Source organism: Eschrichtius robustus, chromosome 17 (genome assembly GCF_028021215.1).
Source record: "Eschrichtius robustus isolate mEscRob2 chromosome 17, mEscRob2.pri, whole genome shotgun sequence".
Taxonomy (NCBI): domain Eukaryota; kingdom Metazoa; phylum Chordata; class Mammalia; order Artiodactyla; family Eschrichtiidae; genus Eschrichtius; species Eschrichtius robustus.
The window spans coordinates 47,994,185-48,015,268 of record NC_090840.1 but is presented as its reverse complement, the minus strand read 5'-3'; the positions used below and the strand labels follow the sequence as shown (position 1 = coordinate 48,015,268).

General features: G+C 35.0%; 1 protein-coding gene across 2 annotated transcripts in view; it reads right to left on the bottom strand.

The window, feature by feature from the left end:
* The window catches only part of MTDH (metadherin), a 56,898-nt gene that overhangs the window by 16,573 nt on the left and 19,241 nt on the right, over positions 1-21,084 (bottom strand). The window contains exons 3-8 of one of the 2 annotated variants that reach the window (XM_068525317.1): positions 13,678-13,762; positions 12,792-12,968; positions 11,328-11,393; positions 9,702-9,938; positions 7,056-7,145; positions 4,775-4,873 (exon numbers count right to left, since the gene is read on the bottom strand). In XM_068525317.1, coding sequence (XP_068381418.1) covers positions 4,775-4,873; positions 7,056-7,145; positions 9,702-9,938; positions 11,328-11,393; positions 12,792-12,968; positions 13,678-13,762 — 754 coding nt within the window. The remainder of the gene's footprint in view (positions 1-4,774; positions 4,874-7,055; positions 7,146-9,701; positions 9,939-11,327; positions 11,394-12,791; positions 12,969-13,677; positions 13,763-21,084) is intronic. The other variant, XM_068525318.1, reaches the window with a different exon arrangement.

Below are 21,084 nucleotides of genomic sequence, written 5' to 3'. Positions count from 1 at the left end.
TGGGAAAATGCTCATAGAATAAAAATCATAGACAAAATTGCCTGTGCAACATGATCCCAAATTTATAAGAGGAAGAGATAAAAGAAAAGAATACATTAATAATAGATACATCTTAACAATGGAGTTATAGGAATTTCATCTTATTAAGTACTTATTAAATACTAGAACTTGAGCTAGACAGGTAACAGAGGTAGAAAAATGAGTATGAAATAATCCCTCCCCACATGGAGCTCACTGTCTACTCAGGGATGAAGATAAGTACAACAATTAAGTACAGAGTGACAGATTCTGTCATGGGAAGTGCGAAAAGGGAGAAGAGGGGCTAAACCAGTAGAGGATGGGGAGAGATTGAAAACATCATAAGCAAGAATTCATGGTCCAGTAGAGGAAAAACATGGAACAACTGAGTACAAGTGTGAAATGTGTTACAAAAAAGGAAGTCCCTTCCTATATTTCTAAATTTACTACCATGAGCAGGTATCCAGAGCCAGTATTACATAGTAACAGCATAGAGGTTAAGAGCATGGACCTCAGAGTCAAACAGACCTATATCTGAATATTGCTCTACCACTTAATAACTATGTGATTTTGGTCAAATGTCTTAATCTTAATTGGCTATGTACCAACTTCATAGGATTGTTGAAAGGATTATATTAGATACATGTAAAGCAGTTCAGAGCAATGCAGTAAGTGCTCAGTAAATGGTACCTACTGCTTTTAATATATCACTGATGACATTAACAATAGAAAGACAGTTTCTAAGCTATCAGGCATAGACAATTAAGAATTTATTTCTCACAATCCTGATAAGTCTCTCCATATGGAGAGACTTCTTTAATGTAGAAGTCATTTTTATAAGTAAATATGTATGTAGCATGAGACCTCCGGTACTAGAAGTATGGGACTTCCCTGGTGGTCCGGTGGGTAAGACTCTGTGCTCCCAATGCAGGGAGCCCGGGTTCGATCCTTGGTCAGGGAACTAGATCCTGCATGCATGTCGCAACTAAGAGTTCACATGCCACAACTAAGAAGTCCGTATGCTGCAACTAAAGATCCCACATGCCGCAAGGAAGATCCCGAGTGCCACAACTAAGACCCAGCACAGCCAAAAAAAAAAAAAAAAAGTATCTAGTAGATGTCTGGAACCAACTGCTCATCTTACACCAGGCATTTATTAACAATATTATTAGGAGATTTGAATTCCAAAGCTGTCAATTGTTTTGCCTAAACCTCACAAATAAGACACCCAGATTTGGAAAATTGCTGTCCATAAGCCAGGTCTCTTAGGGCTTCCTGTCGGAAAAAAACCTTTGTCAAAAAAAAAAAAAAAAAAAGTTTAAGGAAGTGAATGGGCACTATTTAACATATAAACTCTTTTCTTAATAAATGTGGTGGTGGTCGGGGGGGGGGGTGAGGGATAAAAATCTAGTAAAGTACTCGGTAAAATTATCTTTTTTTGTAAAAGGCTTAGACAGCCATAAAGTTTGAGAAGTAACTGTAGCCTATGTTTCAACTTCTATCAGAACATTAATAGAAGCATAAATCTCTACAGGCTTTATAAAGCTTTATGGTGATTTTTCCACGTTTATTGATTTCAGGTTGGTTTTTATATAATTTTTAAATTAACTGGGATCAAATAAAACTACTCCCCCCCGCCGCCCCTCACCCCCGACCTGTGGGATTTTAGTTCTCCGACCAGGGATCTAACCGGGGCCCTTGGCAGTGAAAGTGCAGAGTCCTAACCAGGGAATTCCCCAAATAAAATTACTTTAAATCAACAGATCAATCAACTAAGCCTAAAAATTGTCACCAGGAGACAACGCATAATTCTTAAGGTTCATGGGCCTAATGAACCTTAGTTCATTAGCACCAAGTATACATATACTTGGTGCTAATAATCTTCTTAGTTTCCTGGAAACTATGTAGTACAGTTTCATTCATAGCATAGTTCCCTTCATTTATAGAGTAATTTCTCATTTCTTAAAATTCTCCCATTAGTTTGCCAAAGTCTTTCCAAAGAGCTTTATATTAGCTGTCTTTTCAAAATGGTAAGGCATTTGTCTCTCCATTGAATTTGCTTGTGAAATAATGTTTTAGGTTTAAGCATCCCATAGCTATTTTCCTTTTTATCTCAGTAAGAAAATGGTTGTCAGCTGTTTCTGGTCAGAACTTAATTCAGCATTAACTTTAATAAAATAAAACAAATATGATAGAAAGAATTTCTCCAGTGTTTAAACAGATAATTTACAAATTAACCCCACTGAGTAGACTAATTATGCCCCTAGAAGAATATCATCAATAGCATCACAGCACTTACTGAATATTTACCATGTATCAGGCAGTGTTCTAAGAGCTTTATAAGTATTATGTCACTTAATCCTCTCAACAAGTCTGTGGGGGAAGAAATATTATATTTACAGATGATGAAACTGAAGCACTGAAAAACAATGAAGCTAAGATTCGAACCCAGGTAGTCTGTCCTCAAAGCCCATGCTCTCAACCCATTCACTATGCTGCCGTTAATTCTTTCACTCTGGTGTGCCAACAAAAACAAAATTCTATTCAAAATCTGACTTTTTACAGGGGTTGTGATGATATTGTTCCTTTATGGTCAAGATAATTGAATGATTAACATCTGTCTTTAAAAAACATTACCTTCTGTACTTTAGCGTCTTTAACTTTATTTAAAAATTGTTTTTGGTCTCAATGAGCGGCATTCGGGATCTTAGTTCCCCAACCAGGGATCAAACCTGTGCCCCCTCCAGTGGGAGCGCAGAGTCCTACCCACTGGACTGCCAGGGAAGTTCCAGCATCTTAACTTTATATTCAAGTGCTTGGGTAAATTCAATGCCTTTCTGCTAGATAATGATGTTTATGCCTCAAACCAGAGGGTCAATATATTAATCGTATCACATTGTTAAATGTAAAGATAGTATATATATACTTTGTGGATTAGTAATCTCAAATACTTCATGCATTCTATAAATTTAGAAGGAATAACTAAATTCACTGAGTACCAAAATTAGCGACATTAAAGAAGATAACACAAAAAATAAAATTCACAGAGAAAATGAGGTTAAAGAGTAACTTTGGACTGAAAAGACTGCCAATACAGCATAACAAACAAAAAAGGCGTTCTGATACTTATTACTTAAGTACAGAGTCCCATGGATATGTTTATTTCAGTCTCTTATTTATCAGCCAATTGTGTTTTTCATTATCACAAGAATAAAAAGATAAAAGTAGAGCTATTCTTTCCAAGCAGGGAAGCCTAGAGCCCTGTTTGCTCCATTTTCCTCAGCTTCAACCCACAGCTGCCCAAGACACCTCAGTGCTATTTTCTTACAATCACTCCTCAATTCTATTTTGCACATAGCAGATCATTCTTCCGGAAGTACAGACTGTTTCCTCCCCTGCCCCCCACAAAACAGTGCTTTCACATCCTTGTAATACTTTGTATTTATCTGATACTTTATAATTTTCCAAGAGCTTTCCTGTTCATTCCCTCATTAAAACCTCACAAGACTCTATGGAAGTAGATAGGAAAGATTATTTGCTCTGTTTTACAGGTCAATTAATCTAGATTCCAAGATAAGTGACAAAGTCCAAGACATATGAGGTACTACGCTTTAAAGTCAGGACGAGAACTGGGATCTACCTTCTGAACTAGTACTCTGACCCTTGGCTCCCTAATACTTAGCCAGCAATTCAAGGCTCTTCACAATATGGTCCTTCCTAATATACCTTTCCAACCTCACCTCCCTCAACTGTGCTTCAACTAATCTAACAGAGACTAGTCTAAGACTAATCTTTGGATTGTGTTGCAAGCATACCTTCATGATTACAATCATCATCGAGGCTGTACCATGCAGTGGTTAAGAACATGAACTCCGGGGGCCAGACTACCAAAGTTTGATACCAGCTCCTCCACTTAACTGTGTGGCTGGGGAAGATTAGATAATTTTTCTTTACCTCAGTTTCTTCAACTGGAAAGTGTGGGAAAAAAATAATACCTACCTCACAGAATTGTACTAAACAAGCTAATAATATGCATAAGACTTAAACCATCTAGATCAGTGCCTGGCACAGTCAGGTGTTTGCTTTTATTATCATTATGACTATTGAACACCTGTGTATAAAACACTGCACTAGGTACTGAGGATAAGGAAAGTCAATGAGAGTTCCTGTTTCCAGAGGGTTTTAAATTCTAAGATTTAAGGTTGTGGGGAAAAAAAAAAAAAAAATCTGTCTTTTTTTTTTTTTTTAAATGAAGATGGTATGAACTTTCTGAACATGAAAACCATATTCTTCTTTTTCCCTTCCTCTTTTTTTGTGACTCTTGCCTTTAACTTTCCTATGCTTCTACTGGAAATTAGACTAAGAAAATGGTTTTCTACCAATATAAAAACGTGCATACCTCATGAATTCAAAGCCATTCCCGTATATTCTATTTACTCTATTATATTAAGACTAGGAAAAGAAATAGAACATTCATTTAAAACAATTTAAAAACTAGACAAACTACAGAGCAATTATAAGAAAACTTCATGTTTAAATATTGCCTCAATCATGAAAAGTGAATTTAGTTTTAATTCTACAGGTATTCAATAGTCAGTTTACAAGTAGTACACATTTGGTATTAAACTATATTACTATGACCTAAAAGGTGAAAAATTAGGATTAAAATGAAAACATAAAGCATGAATTAGGGTGCTAGAAAGAAAATTCTGAAAACAAAAACAAAAACAAACTGATAATTTTTAAAAGGACATACTTAACCCAGACCATTCATCATCGATATAGGGTTGATTACGGCTAACATCCCACTGATAATCAGAAGTGGTAGACTGAGAAACTGGCTCAGCAGTAGACCCTTAAATGAAAACGAATGCAATAAAATTAAAAATGGAATTTTCTACTGATGTTTCATAACAATAGTTCTATACTTTGCACACGAAGACTTTAATTATTTTTTATTTCTCCTAAAAGGAAAACTGCAGACATTAGAAAAAGAGTTAAGATAAAGAAAAGCAGAATTGAGGGTAATTTTAGTTTAAGCACGATAATCACTGGATTGAATTCACTGATCAGAAATATATTTTTTCCCTAGGACCAATCCATTAGATTTTGTCTTTTATAATATATACTTCAAACCGGGTATCTACAAATTTCAAGAAGTCAAAGAAAGTTGTTTTATTTTTCTTCTTCATGAAAAATAATAAAGCATAAAAGAAATACTGGAAATTTCAGGGTATGCCTATATCCTTAGAACCCTGAAGGACACAACTAGAAAATGTCTGAGCTTGCTAGAACCTTCTGCCTAAGAAAAAATAAAAGAAATAGATGACTATCTAGAGAGGTGAGGCAGAAAGAAGCCAAAGAGAATAAGACAGTTGTGCTGGTGGTTTAGAGACCAAGGTAAGTTCAAGTGCACTTAAAAACAAGAGAATATTATCTTCTAAATGTTTTCCGTTTTTACTTTTTTGGGAGGTGGGGAATAGATGGGGTGAGTGGGGTCACACAGTCCTTTAGCAATATGATGAAAGCTGTGGTTGGACTACTGTCCAGGACTTACACAAAATTTTGCATACAGTTTTTGGGGCATATAAATTAAAGGATGCCAGGTCAAAAATCCTTGGCTCTATAGCCATAAATTCGTTTTAGAATAGAAATGTAAAGCAGTGGTTTTCCATCAGGTATTTATATACCCCAGACCTTCTGAATCAGAATTTGCACATGTTTTGGAGTCCTTCTTAGGTGACTGTGATATTCACTTTGCATTCAGAGCTACTGATAAAGAAAGGGTTAAGAAGAATACCTGTTAGTATAAAAGACACTTCCCCTCACAAAAGTCCTTACTCACAAATTTTCACTTAGTTATAGATGATCTTACTAGCCTTCCACTAATATGCTTGAAATATACTCAAAACAGTTATATATTTTAAATATAAATTTTGACAAATGGAGTAACCCTATAAAATTCATATATAAATAGCACATTAGCTGCTTAGAAAGACTACAGTAACACTGTTGCTATTTCTTTAGCAGCTTTCTCTGAATATATGAATAGAATAGCATCTGTGTTGTACAAAGTCACCAAATGAAGGAATAAATTAACTTGTACCTCTGGACCTAAAATGTAGCCTATGAGACCAAGAGTTGGCAAACTACAACTCATAGGCCAAATCTAACCATCCCTTTTTTATATGGCCCATGAACCGAGAACAGTTTTTATATTTTTAAATGGTTGAAAAAAAAATCAAAAGAACAATATTTCAGAACCAGACACACTCATTTGGTTTATGTATTGCCTCTAGCTGCTTTCCTGCTACAATGGCAGAATTAAGTAGTTGCAACAGAAGACAGTATGGCCCACAAAGCCTAAAATATTTGCTATTGGGCCCTTTACAGAAAAAGTTTGCTGACCTCTATTCTAGACTAGGTGACTCCAGACACTGTGGAACTACAAGATTAGTACTGGGTCCATGAATTCCAACGTGAACCAAACATTACAAAACTAAATGTGTCCCATGTTTACGTAGTATTTGTTAAGTATATATAGCGTCTATATTATTAATAAAAGGCATATCCATGTAAGTAATGCTGAATTATAGTAGTTTAGTAGTAATAATGAATTTTCTAACTCAACAGATACTCAGAGGGTCCACATAACCCGAAAGCTATAAACTCATGGTGAATAAGGGCAGATAGAAATAAAATGCCAAACTGCAAGTAGAATTATGGTAGGGGTAAACTAGTAACAGAAGAGTGTCATGACCTTGAAGGGAAGGCCTTCTATTTGCATTTGTCTGTGTGCCAACACACTTTCAGTTAAGTTAGGCCACAGAATCTTCCGATCTCCACCACAGAAAGGAACTAAGCCACCTGCAGGTAAGAATTTAGGTCTTTCTTTATTAAGGCCTCTGCTACTTTATACTGTATATCTATAATTTATGTGGATAGCAGTACTTGACTCTGATTATTTTTTCAAGTAGCAAGTGCTAAAATTAAACAAATTTTTTTTGTTAACTAAATGAAAGACTGTTTTCACATACCAGAAACAGCAGAGTTAAGTGTGAGAGATGCAAAAGAAGCAGAATTCTGTTCAGAGGTATTCATTCCCCTATCCACACTAGACCAAGCAGCTGTTAAAATAAAGAACGTCACTTGGAACCTTCAATTTGCAATGAAACTTGAAAGATACGTACAGATTTATAACTATGATAATAATATTTAAAGATACCCTTAGAAATCAGAACCACCTAATATGGCAATAGCTACCATTTATTGAACGTCTATTATGTACTGGGCTGTTTACACCAACTACTTCTAATCCTTAGGGCAGCCCTGCTAGGCAAAGTGTCAGAGCAGTTAAGTGACCTGCTGACAGAAAACACCCGAGCCATGACTGGAACTTAAACCTACTTTCCAAGCCCATGTTCTTTCTCTACTATAGCAAGCTACCGGATCATCTACCACAAGTAAGCTACCAGTTTGGATCAGGCACTGAAACTTGGTACTTCACACTCATTATAGCCAATCCTTACAAGTACTTGAATATGGGATTCACATAGGTTAAATAGCTAGCCTAATATCCTAAAAGTTTATATGTGGAAAAATAGGGATTCATACCAAATAGGTCTGTCTGAAGTAGGAACAAGCTCATTCCACTACACCATGATATCTTCTCAACATTTTAAAGCAATTGCCTACTTACGTATGAGTATTTTAAGGAACATATATACATCCATGAGACAAGTCACATCTGTCTCTTCTCAGTAACTCACTGCAAACCGCATTTAATATAGTTCCCTTTCAATTTCAATAAAGGTCCTAATCCATCTAGGCAGGAACTCTAATCTGCTGCTTTAAGTTTGTCTACAGCAACATTAAGCAAGTACTACCAACTAATTTATGTACTAATTATGAAAATGCTACATAGGTTTTATAAGTAAATTGCAAATATCTCAAAAGGTCATGGTTCTTAAGATTACTTGATAAAATTTGACCATTTCTTTTATTAAGTGTGAAAGGATGCTTTATAGCATAGAAATTTATGCTTTTATTACTGCTGAAAACGAGGCTAGGAATTTAGGGATTGTCTCTTCTTCCAAACAAATTTTGATATTTCTACACAATTTTTGGACATTGCAGGGGAAGAGGAGAGAACAAGCTGAAGAACAATATTAGCAAATGATATAGAGTCTGCTTCTTAGGGATGTTAGTCAACATGAGTTTTTCTAAGCTTAAAAGTGATGGGAAAAGCAAGTAACATGCGAAGAAACAGTTATTTCTACTTAAACACTAAAAACTCTGTAATGTCTATTGCTCCCCCAAACTAAAATAAACCAAGCAAAACATATCTGCAACAAGCACAACAGAAAAGATTATATGTTTAATGCACAAGGAATTACAACTTAAAGCACAAAAAACAGAGGCCATTACACAAATGGGCAAAGAACATGAATAGACAATTTACAAAAGAAACAGAAATGATCAAGAAAGTTGTGGAAAACACTCAACCTCATTAGTGATTTTAAGAAGTTAACCAAAACAATTTATGTATGTTTTCCTTATCAAATTAGAAAAGATTAAAAAAATAAGAATACTCAACCTTGGTAAGCATATGATAAATGGCACTCATACTGATGCTGACAGGATAAATTAGAACTCTCCTAGAAAATACTTTGACAACATGTCGTAGAGCACTGTAAACATTCATATTTCCTTTAATCCAATAATATCACTTCCAAGAATCTATCCTAAAGAAATAACCCCCAAACAAATATATTCAATGCAACGTCATTTACATTTCTTTAAAAAAAGAAGTTACTTCTCTGATAATACGGGAATAGTGAAATAGTTTATGCTATGCTTACACAATGTATCACATGGTCATTAAATAAAATACTTACAGAAAGTAAAGAAAATGTTTGAGGCACAATATTAAGTGAGGGAGGAGGAACACAAAAATGCATGTATGATTTGGACTGTGTAAAAAAACCAAAATGAAACCCACAGAATTGTACACAGAAAAAAAAAAAAAAGGACCATAAGGAAATGTAAAAAACAGTGGTTGTCACTGGGTAATGTGATAACAGTGGGTTTTTCCTTCTCTTTTTGCAGTTTTCCATATTAAATATGGATTTCTTTTCTATAACACATGCACACACAAACACACCTGAAATTAAGTTGCTTTTAACTCGATGGCTCTCAACAGAAATAAGCTTCTCACTACTAGTCTTTATCTTTAGAATCCAGGGGAAAAATTAATTACAAACAGGCATTTTGTAGACTGTAAAATAGTACAGACACCACATTGATGCTATAAACTGTACCTCCATTTACTATTTTTATTTAAACTCAATAGTAGAACTGTTGAAATTAATCAAAAAGTCTGCTCACACATTACTCTTATTACATCACCAAAAATACACAATTATATCAGTTAGCTAAACTGATAATCAAATGTGATAAAAGCAAGTGAAAGAATTAAATAAAGAGTAAATAATAAATGCTATTATTCACTTATTTAGTTCCCATTTTGCTCCATGTGAAGGATCTGAGATGAGCTAATCTATATTCTTTCTGTATCGCATGACTAATTTTTCTACTAATGGATCTGTTTTTCATTCTTGGAAAATTTTAAATGTACCAGATAGGCATTTTAAACAAACTTAAAATTTTCTAACAGTTCTTACCAATGCCAGAAAATATTGATCGGTCACTCCAACTCCTTCCCCAGTCTTTTCCATTTGCATTAGCATCTCCACTGTCTTGACCCCAAGCAGATGGTTCGGTTTTCCTCTTGCCTGCAGAAGCAGGTGAAACAGAGTTCCACTTCTCCTCACCTGCACTGATCTGTGAGGAGAGTTTTACAGACTTTTCATTCCAGCCTCCTCCATTTACAGTGAGGTTTTCATTCAATCCTGAAGAAACTTAAAGAAAAGAAAATAAAGATTAAAAATGGATACATGACTCCTTGTTAAAACTGGGATATTTTCAAGTTTCTATAATTGCTTGATTTATATTTATATTTTTATTTATTCTCTAAATAGCTCAAGCTTTAAAGATAAAATGAAGAATTTAAAAAGTGACATGACCACCATGGATGACTGTTAATTTAAAAACTACGAGTAGGTCTGAACTTAATATATATACTAATAATGTTTTCAAAAGCAGACTGACTTGTTCAAAAGTACAAAGAAGAAAACACATATTCTGGTATACTCACCCACTAAGAACATAAAGACCTCTCCTTAGTTACATGCTCTTTCCTTAAATATATATATATATATATATATATATATATATATATATATACCCCTATATATATATATATATATAAAATGTATAAGGCAGTGATTCTAAAACCTGGCTGCACACTAAAATCAAATGAAAAATTTCTTAAAAGTAGACACTGGCGCCTCAGCCCAAACCAATCAAAATCAGAATCTCTAGGGACAGAGTCCAGGCATCAGTATGTTTGCGTGTATACATTTATATGCAGGTATATGTACACATGTGTATGTATGTATCTGTGTTGTGTATATATACACACACATACACAAGTACACATAGGTGTGTGTAAGTAAGTACATGTTCCTTTTTATATACGTGTGTGGTTTTCTAAGCTTCCTGGATGGCTGTAATGTGCAGCCAGGATTGAGAACCATGAGAATGAAGGAAGCTGACAGTGTTGAGAACAAGCCTGAAACGAGAAGGTGCTTCTTCATTTGTGAATTTACGTTTTACTACACTTTAGTTTTTAGGTAAGGTATATCATTCTCTACTTAATTCAATCTTTATCATAAACTAGTAAATAAAATATATTTTCTGTTTGTGAAGTACTGTTTAACTCTATACTATAGTCCATTTATTATGAAATATTTGATACTGTTCAGGAAGCAGTTTAGAAGATTATAGGTATTAAGCCTTCTTATTTAATTTCAGGGGTAAAGTCTTTTATCCCATATATGCCTATATCAAACCCAAGTCCAGAAAAAAGAAATCTTTTTCTCTATTAGCTTAAACAATGCAAGCAAGAATCAAAATTGCATATAAACTATTAACTAAAAGAATGTTTTTACATATAGGGGAGAGGGAGAAACAACCAGAATATACCAAAGACTGTTAGAAGTGGGAGTGATTTCTCTGTTTATCTATTTTCCAAAATCTCTGAACTGTGATTATGTTACTTTAGTAATTAAAATCATTTCTAAGCCTTTTTTTTCTTTCTGTGTCATTCATGTGAGGAAAGAGACATACATCATATAAGTTTCTATCTTGATGGGCCTTCAATTTAAGTTACATGTAATTTCTCTCACCCTGAAGTGTAGAATCTCCTTTTCCAGACTTAAAGTTGCTAACTTGAACATTTAGATGAGAATCACCTGGTTGAAATAGAAATAAAATTTATTTAATACTAAATAGGCCACTATGCACATTAAGTTAGGAGTAACATATAAATTAATTTTTACTAATTATTTATAATAAATTGTTCCTTTAAGTACTAAAGTCTTACACTAGAAAAGAGTCACTTTTTACTCACAACATATTTCACATGTTCTTAAGGAACAGAGTTCTCTAGTTATCATATTCTTAGTCAACTACAATGCCAAAAAAGGACCTGGAAAACTGCCCAAGTATATATAGAGTCTCCTGTTCTACAATGGTTATCAAGATTCTTTAAAGTAGGAATTGGAGAACTGGGCTCTGTAATTGGATTCAACTTTGCCACCTCTCAGCAATACCAGCTAGGTGCCTTTTCAACACTCCTGGAAGCAAACACATCAACTTAGAAGAACTTTGCCAATATTTGGAGCAGGACTTAGGAAATATGGCAAGCGGTAAGACTATATGTTATAACAAAGATACTATTTCTCTGACACTGAAAAGCATAATGATCACAATGTATCAAAAACCCAGCATGACATAGCATTCTGCTAGCAAGGAAGGCATGCACAAGACAGTGAAAAAGAGTCACCAACAGAAACACTACAGCATGGCTAATATGTGACAGTGAAAATGGATAAGCAGAAGTCACTGCTGTACCACAGCAATAAATTCCACCACATCATCAAGCAAAAAAGTAAAAGACACCAAGGCTAAGACAGAGGTTTGGAGACAAGTGGGAGGTGCTAGCAATTAATGAAAAGGTGAAGGAAGAAAAGTCAATGCCTGAAGCAAGATGAACAGCATCACTCTGTAGACTGATGTCTCCAGGGTAAAAATGATGGCAATGTAAGAACTACCAAGAAGCCATCAGTATTGGATAGTTTGAACATTTGAAATACTTGGGAAGAACATTAGCTCAATAATGTTTGCAGTTCCAGTCTAGCTTTATCAAACACCTATAGCATTCTCAAAAAGTTGGGGTGATAAGAAATGCAGATGGAACCTGCATTATCCAGAACATGCTTGTTTCATCTTGGAATGAAAAGAATGGTGACAAGTCATTTCATTTAATGAATGTCCACTATAAGAAATGGAGATGTTAGGGAGTTGGGGCAAAGCAATACACATGAGAAAAAAGCAGCAATCATTTTCTCATGTGACAAAGCAGAAAGGCAATTTAATTTAATAGGCCATTCATTAGGCAGTATGTAACAAGTAACACTGCTGGTATCAGGTAAGCCAATACGTGGTCCACAGTGCTCTCACGAAGAAGGGTATATCAGCACAATGATGTAAGCAGTTCAAAATAGCCAGATTTTGACGTAATGATATTTTGTACATCTGATTAAAAGGAGTTGGATTTGATGTATCACTCTTATGTTCCACTAATATACCTTTATTCTTCTTGGAACCAACAGGAAATGATGCAGTTGTAACTTGCTCGGTGGTAACTGTGATGGTATTTTCTATCCCAGGGATAGTTGAATCCAATGAACCAGAATCAGACTGCACCTTATCACGTTTACGCTGCTGTCGTTTCTCTCTGTGACTAATTTTAGTTTCCCAGGCTCCTGACATAGCCCCAGAAAAAAAAACGTTATTCAGTAAGGGGAAGACAAAAAAGTTGTAGTTTTGGGGGGAAAACATGGTGGGGCATCTGAAGTATCATAATAAATTTAGATATTAAACTAAAAACCAAGAGTGCTGATTATACTAATTTATCCTATGAATTTATTCTAATCTCGCTGTTTTAGACAGCTAACTGCCATTATTTATTCTGGTAATTTTTATCAGATCTGTCATCTATTGGTTTAGAAAAAATTGATGTAAGTTATCTTGCATATTTTTTTATCTTGCTGGATAGTACTAGTAGGGGAGTGTTATATATACTTACTAATAAATGGGTTTATTAGGTGAGGACAATAAATGGCTTACTTAAGAATTTCGTACCCAGCCTTCTAGGGATGGTATATTTAAGAACAATGGGAAAAAAACCAAACCACGTTTCTAGGAAACAAAGACAAAATGAATGGCAAGATACTGAGCTAGACCTTAAATTTCAAGGCAGTTCTCTTCAAGGAAAGCATTGTTAGATCCTTAAATAATTTAGGGAAAAAAAGTGTCTCCTAACAATGTCACAGATGTGTACATTAAAATCTATAGTTATTAAAAAGAAGAGCTAGATAAAAGATTAAGCGAAACAAATGCAGCTTTTATATAATGCACCTTGGTAAAAAAGGATTAAAAATTTTTCTACAGTCCTTTCACTTGCTCAAGTACCTTCATCAACTTCCTTTCCATCATGGCGTGAACTGTTTTGCACTGCTTTAGCATCTGACTTTGATTTCTTCTTATTTTTCTTTGACTGAAAGTAAAATAGAATGTTACTTAATATTTCATTATGTTTTTGAAAAGGTAGGAGTCAGTAAAATACATAATGAAATGTATGATGCTGACAACCAAAAAAATTTAATGTTTGATTAAAAAACTTAACATATTAAATGGCAATAATAGTATGAGGTTACCATTTATTCAGTGGTTACTATATAAGTACGTTACATTCAATTCTTTATTCCTTAAAACAAGCTCACTAGAAAGGTATTATTCCCATTTTAGAGATTAGGAAACAAAGACTTAGAGATGTTAAATATTAAATAGGCTGTCTGGGTTGCATTAAGTTAATAAATTAGGAAATAGGTCTAACTGGCTCCAAAGTCTGTGCCCTTAGACATCATGCTATCCTAACTTACATCATAAATAAGGCACTATAACATGATGTTTTCAGAGCAATAAAACGAAAACCTATTGCTAGTGGTCAGAAGGAAAATGATGCACTGATTATTGGTTTTTTGATTTCGTAAAGCAGATTGTTGGCATACTCTTCGCATAACAAATTAATGAGTCAACTGTACAAAACAGACAATATTTTGTCAGTTTCCAAGCAGTGTGAAAATACCTAAGATTTGTATATGGTAGATGTATAGTAATTCATTAAAGAAAAAACACCTACACATGTACAAGATATGGACATTTTTGGAATGGCTTTCCAATTCCCTTCTGCTAACATTTTCTCCTCTCAAAAGTTTGCTAAAAACTTCATAAAGCCATGATTTCTATATTTAGATGTTTCCAGAAGAGAACTAATATTTAAAAATATAGATTTTATTTATACTTTGTATTCACTCATTTAACTATTTACCAAGATCGGCTATGTATGTATTATTGTGCACTATCTTAAAGTTAAGTTTACAACTAAAAAGAAATAGGGTAAGCAGTAACTGACAGTTTGAGTAAGCAATAAATGACAGCTAATTGCTTCTTATCAAGAAACTACTTGCAAATATTCTCAAGTGGCATGGGAATACATAAAAACTAATAAAATGTTTTCTTACGTTCCCCATAGTTGATTTGCATCTGTTTCTTTGCATGTTCTCATTATCATTAACATGTATCATGTTTAAGGTACTGGTTTATTACCTCTACCAAACCAGGCTCATATCCACTTAAAAAAAATTGAGATATCTTTTTCAGTGTAGTTCAGCGGTTTTCAGTATCTTCAAAGTTGCACAACTATCACTGGTATCTAACTCCAAAACATTTTCATCATCCCTAAAAAGAAACCTGGGACCCATTAGCAGTCACTCCCTACTACCTTTTCCCCACCGGCACCCACCACTAATCTACTTTCTGTCTCTCATATCCACTCTTAAGTAAAGATGTAACACACTGAGCATCTATCAGTTACAATCTAGAGCAAGGGTCAGCAACCTTTTTCTTTCTTTCTTTCTTTCTTTTTTTTTTTTTGGCCGTGTGGCCTGTGGGACCTTAGTTCCCCAACCAGGGATTGAACCCACGTCCTCGGCAGTGAAAGCGCAGAGTCCTAACCACTGAACCGCCAGGGAATTCCCAGCAAACTTTTTCTATAAAGGATAAAACAGTAAATATTTTAGGCTTTGCAGGCCGTATGGTTCTATATGTAGCAACCAAATAATTCTGCTGCTGTAGCATGAAAGTAGCCATATACCATATATAATTAAATGGGTGTGACTGTGTTCCAGTAAAACTGCATTTCTAAAAATAGGAATCTGGCTGAATTTGGGGGTCAGAGTTTGCCAACCCCTGGTCTAGAGTAGTACTGTCCAACAGAAATATAATGCAAGCCACGTATGTAATTAAAATTTTTCTAGCAGATATTAAAAAGTTAAAATATGTAACATTAATTTTTATATTTCACCCAACACATCCAAAATACTATCATTTCAAAATGTAATCAATATTAAAAACTATTAATAAGACAGTACAAAAAAGAATGTTAAATAGCCACATGCGGCAAACAGCTACTATATTGGATAGTGCACAGCTACAGAAACTAACTAAAGTAAGTACCCCCGCCTTACAGATAAGGAAACCTGAGGCCATAAAGAGATTATATAAATTGCCTAAGATACAGTGTTAAGTGTTGAAACCAAGACTAAAAGCCAGTTCTGACTCCAGAGCCTTGCCTCACAAATACTTTCCTTTCTGACTCTCTACATATAATGCCAAATATAAATTCAATCATGTATTAGCTATGTGATTTAGGGTTGAATCACTCTAAACCCTTTTCCCCAACTGTCATATGGGACAAAAACTCCTACTAACTTCACGTAAGGTTCTTTTAAGGATTAAATAAGATGTGAAAGCAGACTGCTGACTACAAAGCCGCATGCATAAATCAGCTTATTTTTAAAAGAGGGAAGCTATGGAAAAAGGACAGGAATTACATTCACACTGAAATATACTATGATTTGTCATTAAAATAAACTCTGCAGAAAAGTAAGGGAAATTATCTTGATTTAGGCTTCCATCTTGTTTGATTTTATACTATTACCTTTAAAAGTAACCTCACTTTAAAAGTAACCTCTCACTCAGATGAGACTTAGTAACATAATATACTATAAAAAGCTTTAAAGTAAATATGTATACACACTACTAATTGACCCAGCCATCCTACTGAGGTGAATGTCTTACTTCTGATCAGCTCCATTACAGCTAACAGTTGAAGGAAAACTGAGAACGCAAGTTCTGCCTTCCTGTTACCCATAGTTCTTCCCCCCCCCCCATTGTTGTCAGGCTTCACCATGGAGCTGGGTGGACTATTAAACTAGCCTCTCTTGAATGGTCTTCATACAATCAAGATTTATTAAATACCTACTATGTGTCAGACATTGTTTTAGGAGCTCAGTATATAGAACTAAATAAAACTTTCTACTTATGGAAAGTGTTCTATACTAATCTAACAGGAGAAACAGACATGTAAATGAGACATTAGGAGAAATTCTTAACTTCAAGGGCTTCCCTCCCATTGTTCATCTCCCAACATATCTATACCAGTCCAATTAATTTACATTCCCATTTAAAAAATCCCTACCATTTTCTACCATCTATAAAGTCTAATATAACTTCCTCATATGATACAGGTCTTCCACAAATTAATCTCAACCGTATATTCTTTAATTCACATATATAATCATTTGGTTCCAACATGACTGTCATCTCTAAATATTCTTGTCTTTGCCCAAACTATACTGACCATGAATTTTCTTTCAAAATAAAGTACGGTAGCCTGGGTGCTTAGGGTGACTTTCTTTGTACCCTTTACCATGTACCCCCTCCCTCTACTGATGTCCAATGCCTAAAATGATGTGCATTATTATTTCTTAACCCAGCTCAAGTTCCACCCCATTTGCTTTATCTCTGTCATTTTCCTCTCCCCAATTAATTAATTAATACCTTTTAACATCCTAAATAAGGATGCCAATGACTATATATAAAACATGAGTAAAGCTTAATATTTTGATTAAAAAACAGTATAAATAGAAAGCCTAATATTTTCTTCCTTCATCCCAATGGATCTTCTTATGTATTCCAATTTGGAGAGTACAGTCTTTAAAGCACATGCTAAAGTAGTTCTAAGACTATGAATAATTTGCTCTCAAATTCACAGAACTTAAATATAAAAAAAAATATGAACTGGTTATCAAAGAAAACACACAAAAATAACTTCTATAATTAAGCTCATCTTTTAACCTTAACATAAATGAACACTCCCTAATATTAGACAATACCCAAATAAGTGCTATCATTTATTAGAGTGGCAAAAGGTATACCTTGACAGCAAAAGCAGATCTATTCAAATGGCTAACTGCTCTCTTAACAGATACTGCTATTTTAAAGAACTGCAAAGTATAAAGAAAAGCAGAACAGTGTCCAATTAATGCTTAAAAGATTAACTTAGGGAGTATAATCTAATATTTGCATTGCAACAAAACTATCAGAAGAGGAATACTGTACAAATTTTTAGTTAAATGATACTTTATTTTGCAATTAGCCATTTACACACAAGGTAAGTTGCCAGGTTCTGAATGTAATCCTTATTCAATTTATTAATTCTCTAATCTGGAAAGTACTAGTCCTTAAAATTTGGGGGAACTGACCTCTCTAATACTTACAGCTCTGTAATCATCTAAAGTCTCTGCTGGTAATGTCAGGAGTGATAAAGTAAACAGAGCATGAAAAAGAGGAATGCTGAGTATTTTCTAAAGGCTAGAAATGGATACTAGAGTGCTCTGGTCTGCTGACTAGTGGCTGGTGTATAAGGTTTTTCATTAACTCATGGCAAAAACTTTTTTCCGAGATTTTTGTTCTTCTTCCATTGTGTCAAAATTCCTTTCTTTTTTTGCAATGGTGACAGTGGTTTTAAAAATGTACTTGTATAATATCGCTTATATGTGGAATCTAGAAAAATGGTACAGATGAACTTATTGGTAAAGCAGAAATAGTCACAGATGTAGAGAACAAACTTACAGTTACCAAGGGGGAGTGGGGGTGGGACAAACTGGGAGACTGGGATTCACATATACACACTACTATTGTATAAAATAGATAACTAACGAGAAGCTACTGTTTAGCACATGGAACCCTACTCAGTGATCTGTGGTGACCTAAATGGGAAGGAAACCTAAAAAAGAATGGATGCATACACGTATACGTACACATACACGTATACACATACATATACATGTACGTATAACGGATTCACTTTGTTGTACAGCAGAATCTAACACAACATTGCAAAGCACTATACTCCAATAAAAATTAATTTTAAAAAAATCAGCAAAAAAAATTAACAGATTAAAAAAAAATGTACTTGATGGGATTTCCCTGGCAGTCCAGTGGTTAAGACTCCACGCTTCCACTGCAGGGGGTGCGGGTTCGATCCCTGGTCAGGGAACTAAGATCCCACATGCCAGGAGGCGCAGCCAAAAAAATAAACAAAAATAAAAGTGTACTTGACAAAATTAAAAGTTGTTAGTGAAATTTATTTTGAAAAGTTTTAGCAATTGCCACTTGAAAAGTCTGAAAACCATTGCTTTAGGATCAATTTCATCCACCTCCTGCCTAAATGTGGCAAGTCCCTAATTTTATACTGCTCCACATTTTGGCACTATTTATTTTTCTCACTTGTCTCAAACATACAGATGAGTTGGGCATGGTTAAATGGCAAAGGATGAATGGCCCAAGAGGCATACGAATTCCATTTCTCTACTCTGTCTGAACTAGCAGTTCTTAATCTTAGTAACTTTGTGACACAATATCAGGATGAGATTAATTATGAAAAGTATCACAAACCTTTTTAAAAGTAGACAGGCTTGCAATTGATTTCCCCCATTTTGGGGAGGAGGTATGATTTAAACTAGACTCAGCATCTCTCCACTCACCACTATTCTGATACTTTTTTTTTGAATGGAAGGAAGGAGTAGAGATGCAGGTGCAAGGAAGTGCCCACAATTAGCACTTTACCTCTTTCTCCTCACCCTGGTTAGTTATTTTCTTTCACAGCATTTAACACCACCTGACCTTAGAGACTATACTTGCTTGTTTTTAGTTGTTTTCCCCACTAAACTTCATGAGAATAGTGACTCTTTTATCAACCATTTTATCCTGTTTTATCAACCATTATATTCCTTGTGTTTAGAATAGTATATCCTGCACATAGAAGGTATTCCATTAATATTTCGTTAACCATTGAAAGAGCCTAAAATTAGACTGCATTACATATAGCCCTGTCTTCCCAACTCTCATTGTCCCCCCAAATAAAATCTTTGAGCTATTACATTTGTATACTTGATTCACCATCCAAGCCATTAAATTATTTAAATATGTTTGGTGTGAGCTCGTAAGTTATGGAACACTGCATAAGCAGCATGGTTATCAACTCATAATCTTAAAAAATTTACAAGAAACATTTCTTAAGAACTTCTTTTATCTAGCCCTGAACTCTTTCCCAGATTTGGTTCTCACATTTCCAATAGCCTAAACTAATTCCACTTGGAGATTCCACTTTCATTCTCACTTCAATCATAGCATTATAAAATACAAATTCACCATTTCACTTTTGACCCCCCTCTTGCCACTTCCTGCCTGATACAACCATAGTATCGTGGAAAAACGATGGGTTAAGGCAGATGTCCTAGTTCTGGTCTCAGTTCCACTATTCATTAGGCGTTTAGACAGAAAAGTCTACGGGCAGAAATGAGGCTTCTCTGGTAAGATATTACCACTTTTATTAAAAAAACCACTTGGTTTACCTTAAAGAAGTTCCTGAAAACTAATTCCTTGGGTGAAACCCAAGAAATCACAAAGCTATAGACTGCGGCACAAGGGAACCTGGAGAGTCAAGAGTCCAAGACCTAGAGAATCAGATGATATTAAAGCACTCCAGATAATGAAACATTTTAATGAACCCAAAAGACTGTATCAGGAGTTTAAAACAGGGGTTCAGCAAAAAAAGGGACCAGATACTAAATATTTTAGGCTTTGTAAACTATAAGGCCTCTCAACTTTGCTGTTGTATTGCAAAAGCAGCCACAGTCAATAAACAAATGAATAAGTGTGTCTGTGTTCCAATAAAACTTTCAACAATAGGCAGAGAACCTGATACGGCCAGCAGGTCATGGCTTGCCAATCCCTAGTTTGAAACTACAGTTTCTAAGATGTATTATGGAACATAAAACAAATGTATGTAAGCTCCCTGAGCATGCAGGTTTTTCTCTATTTTGCTAACTGCTAGAGTTTATGCCTGTATAAAATCTATGCTGCCTCAGAATAATTTTGTCTTTGGTCTTCTAAACACTAATCACTCAAACTTCTTGGTCATACGATACTCTTTTCTACTCTTAAAAGATATTGAGGGGACTTCCCTGGTGGTCCAGCGGTTAAGAATCCGCCTTCCAATGCAGGGGACGCAGGTTCGATCCCTGGTCGGGGAACTAAGATCCCACATGCTGCGGAAGAGCTAAGCCTGCACACCACAACTACTGAGCCCGGGAGCCACAACTGGAGAGCCCACGTGCCACAAACTACAGAGCCCATGTGCTCTGGAGCCCGCATGCCACAACTAGAGAGCCTGCATGCCACAGCTAGAGAGAAGCCTGTGCGCTGCAATGAAAGAGCCCACACGCCGTAACGAAAGATCCTGAGTGCCGCAACTAAGACCTGACGCAGCCATAAATAAATAAACATATTTTTTAAAAAAGTATTGAGGATATCAAAGAGCCTTTGTGGGGTTCTATCTGTTGATATCTACCATATTGTAAATTTAAACTAAGAAATTATTTAGCTATGTATTAATTTATCTCAAAGTAA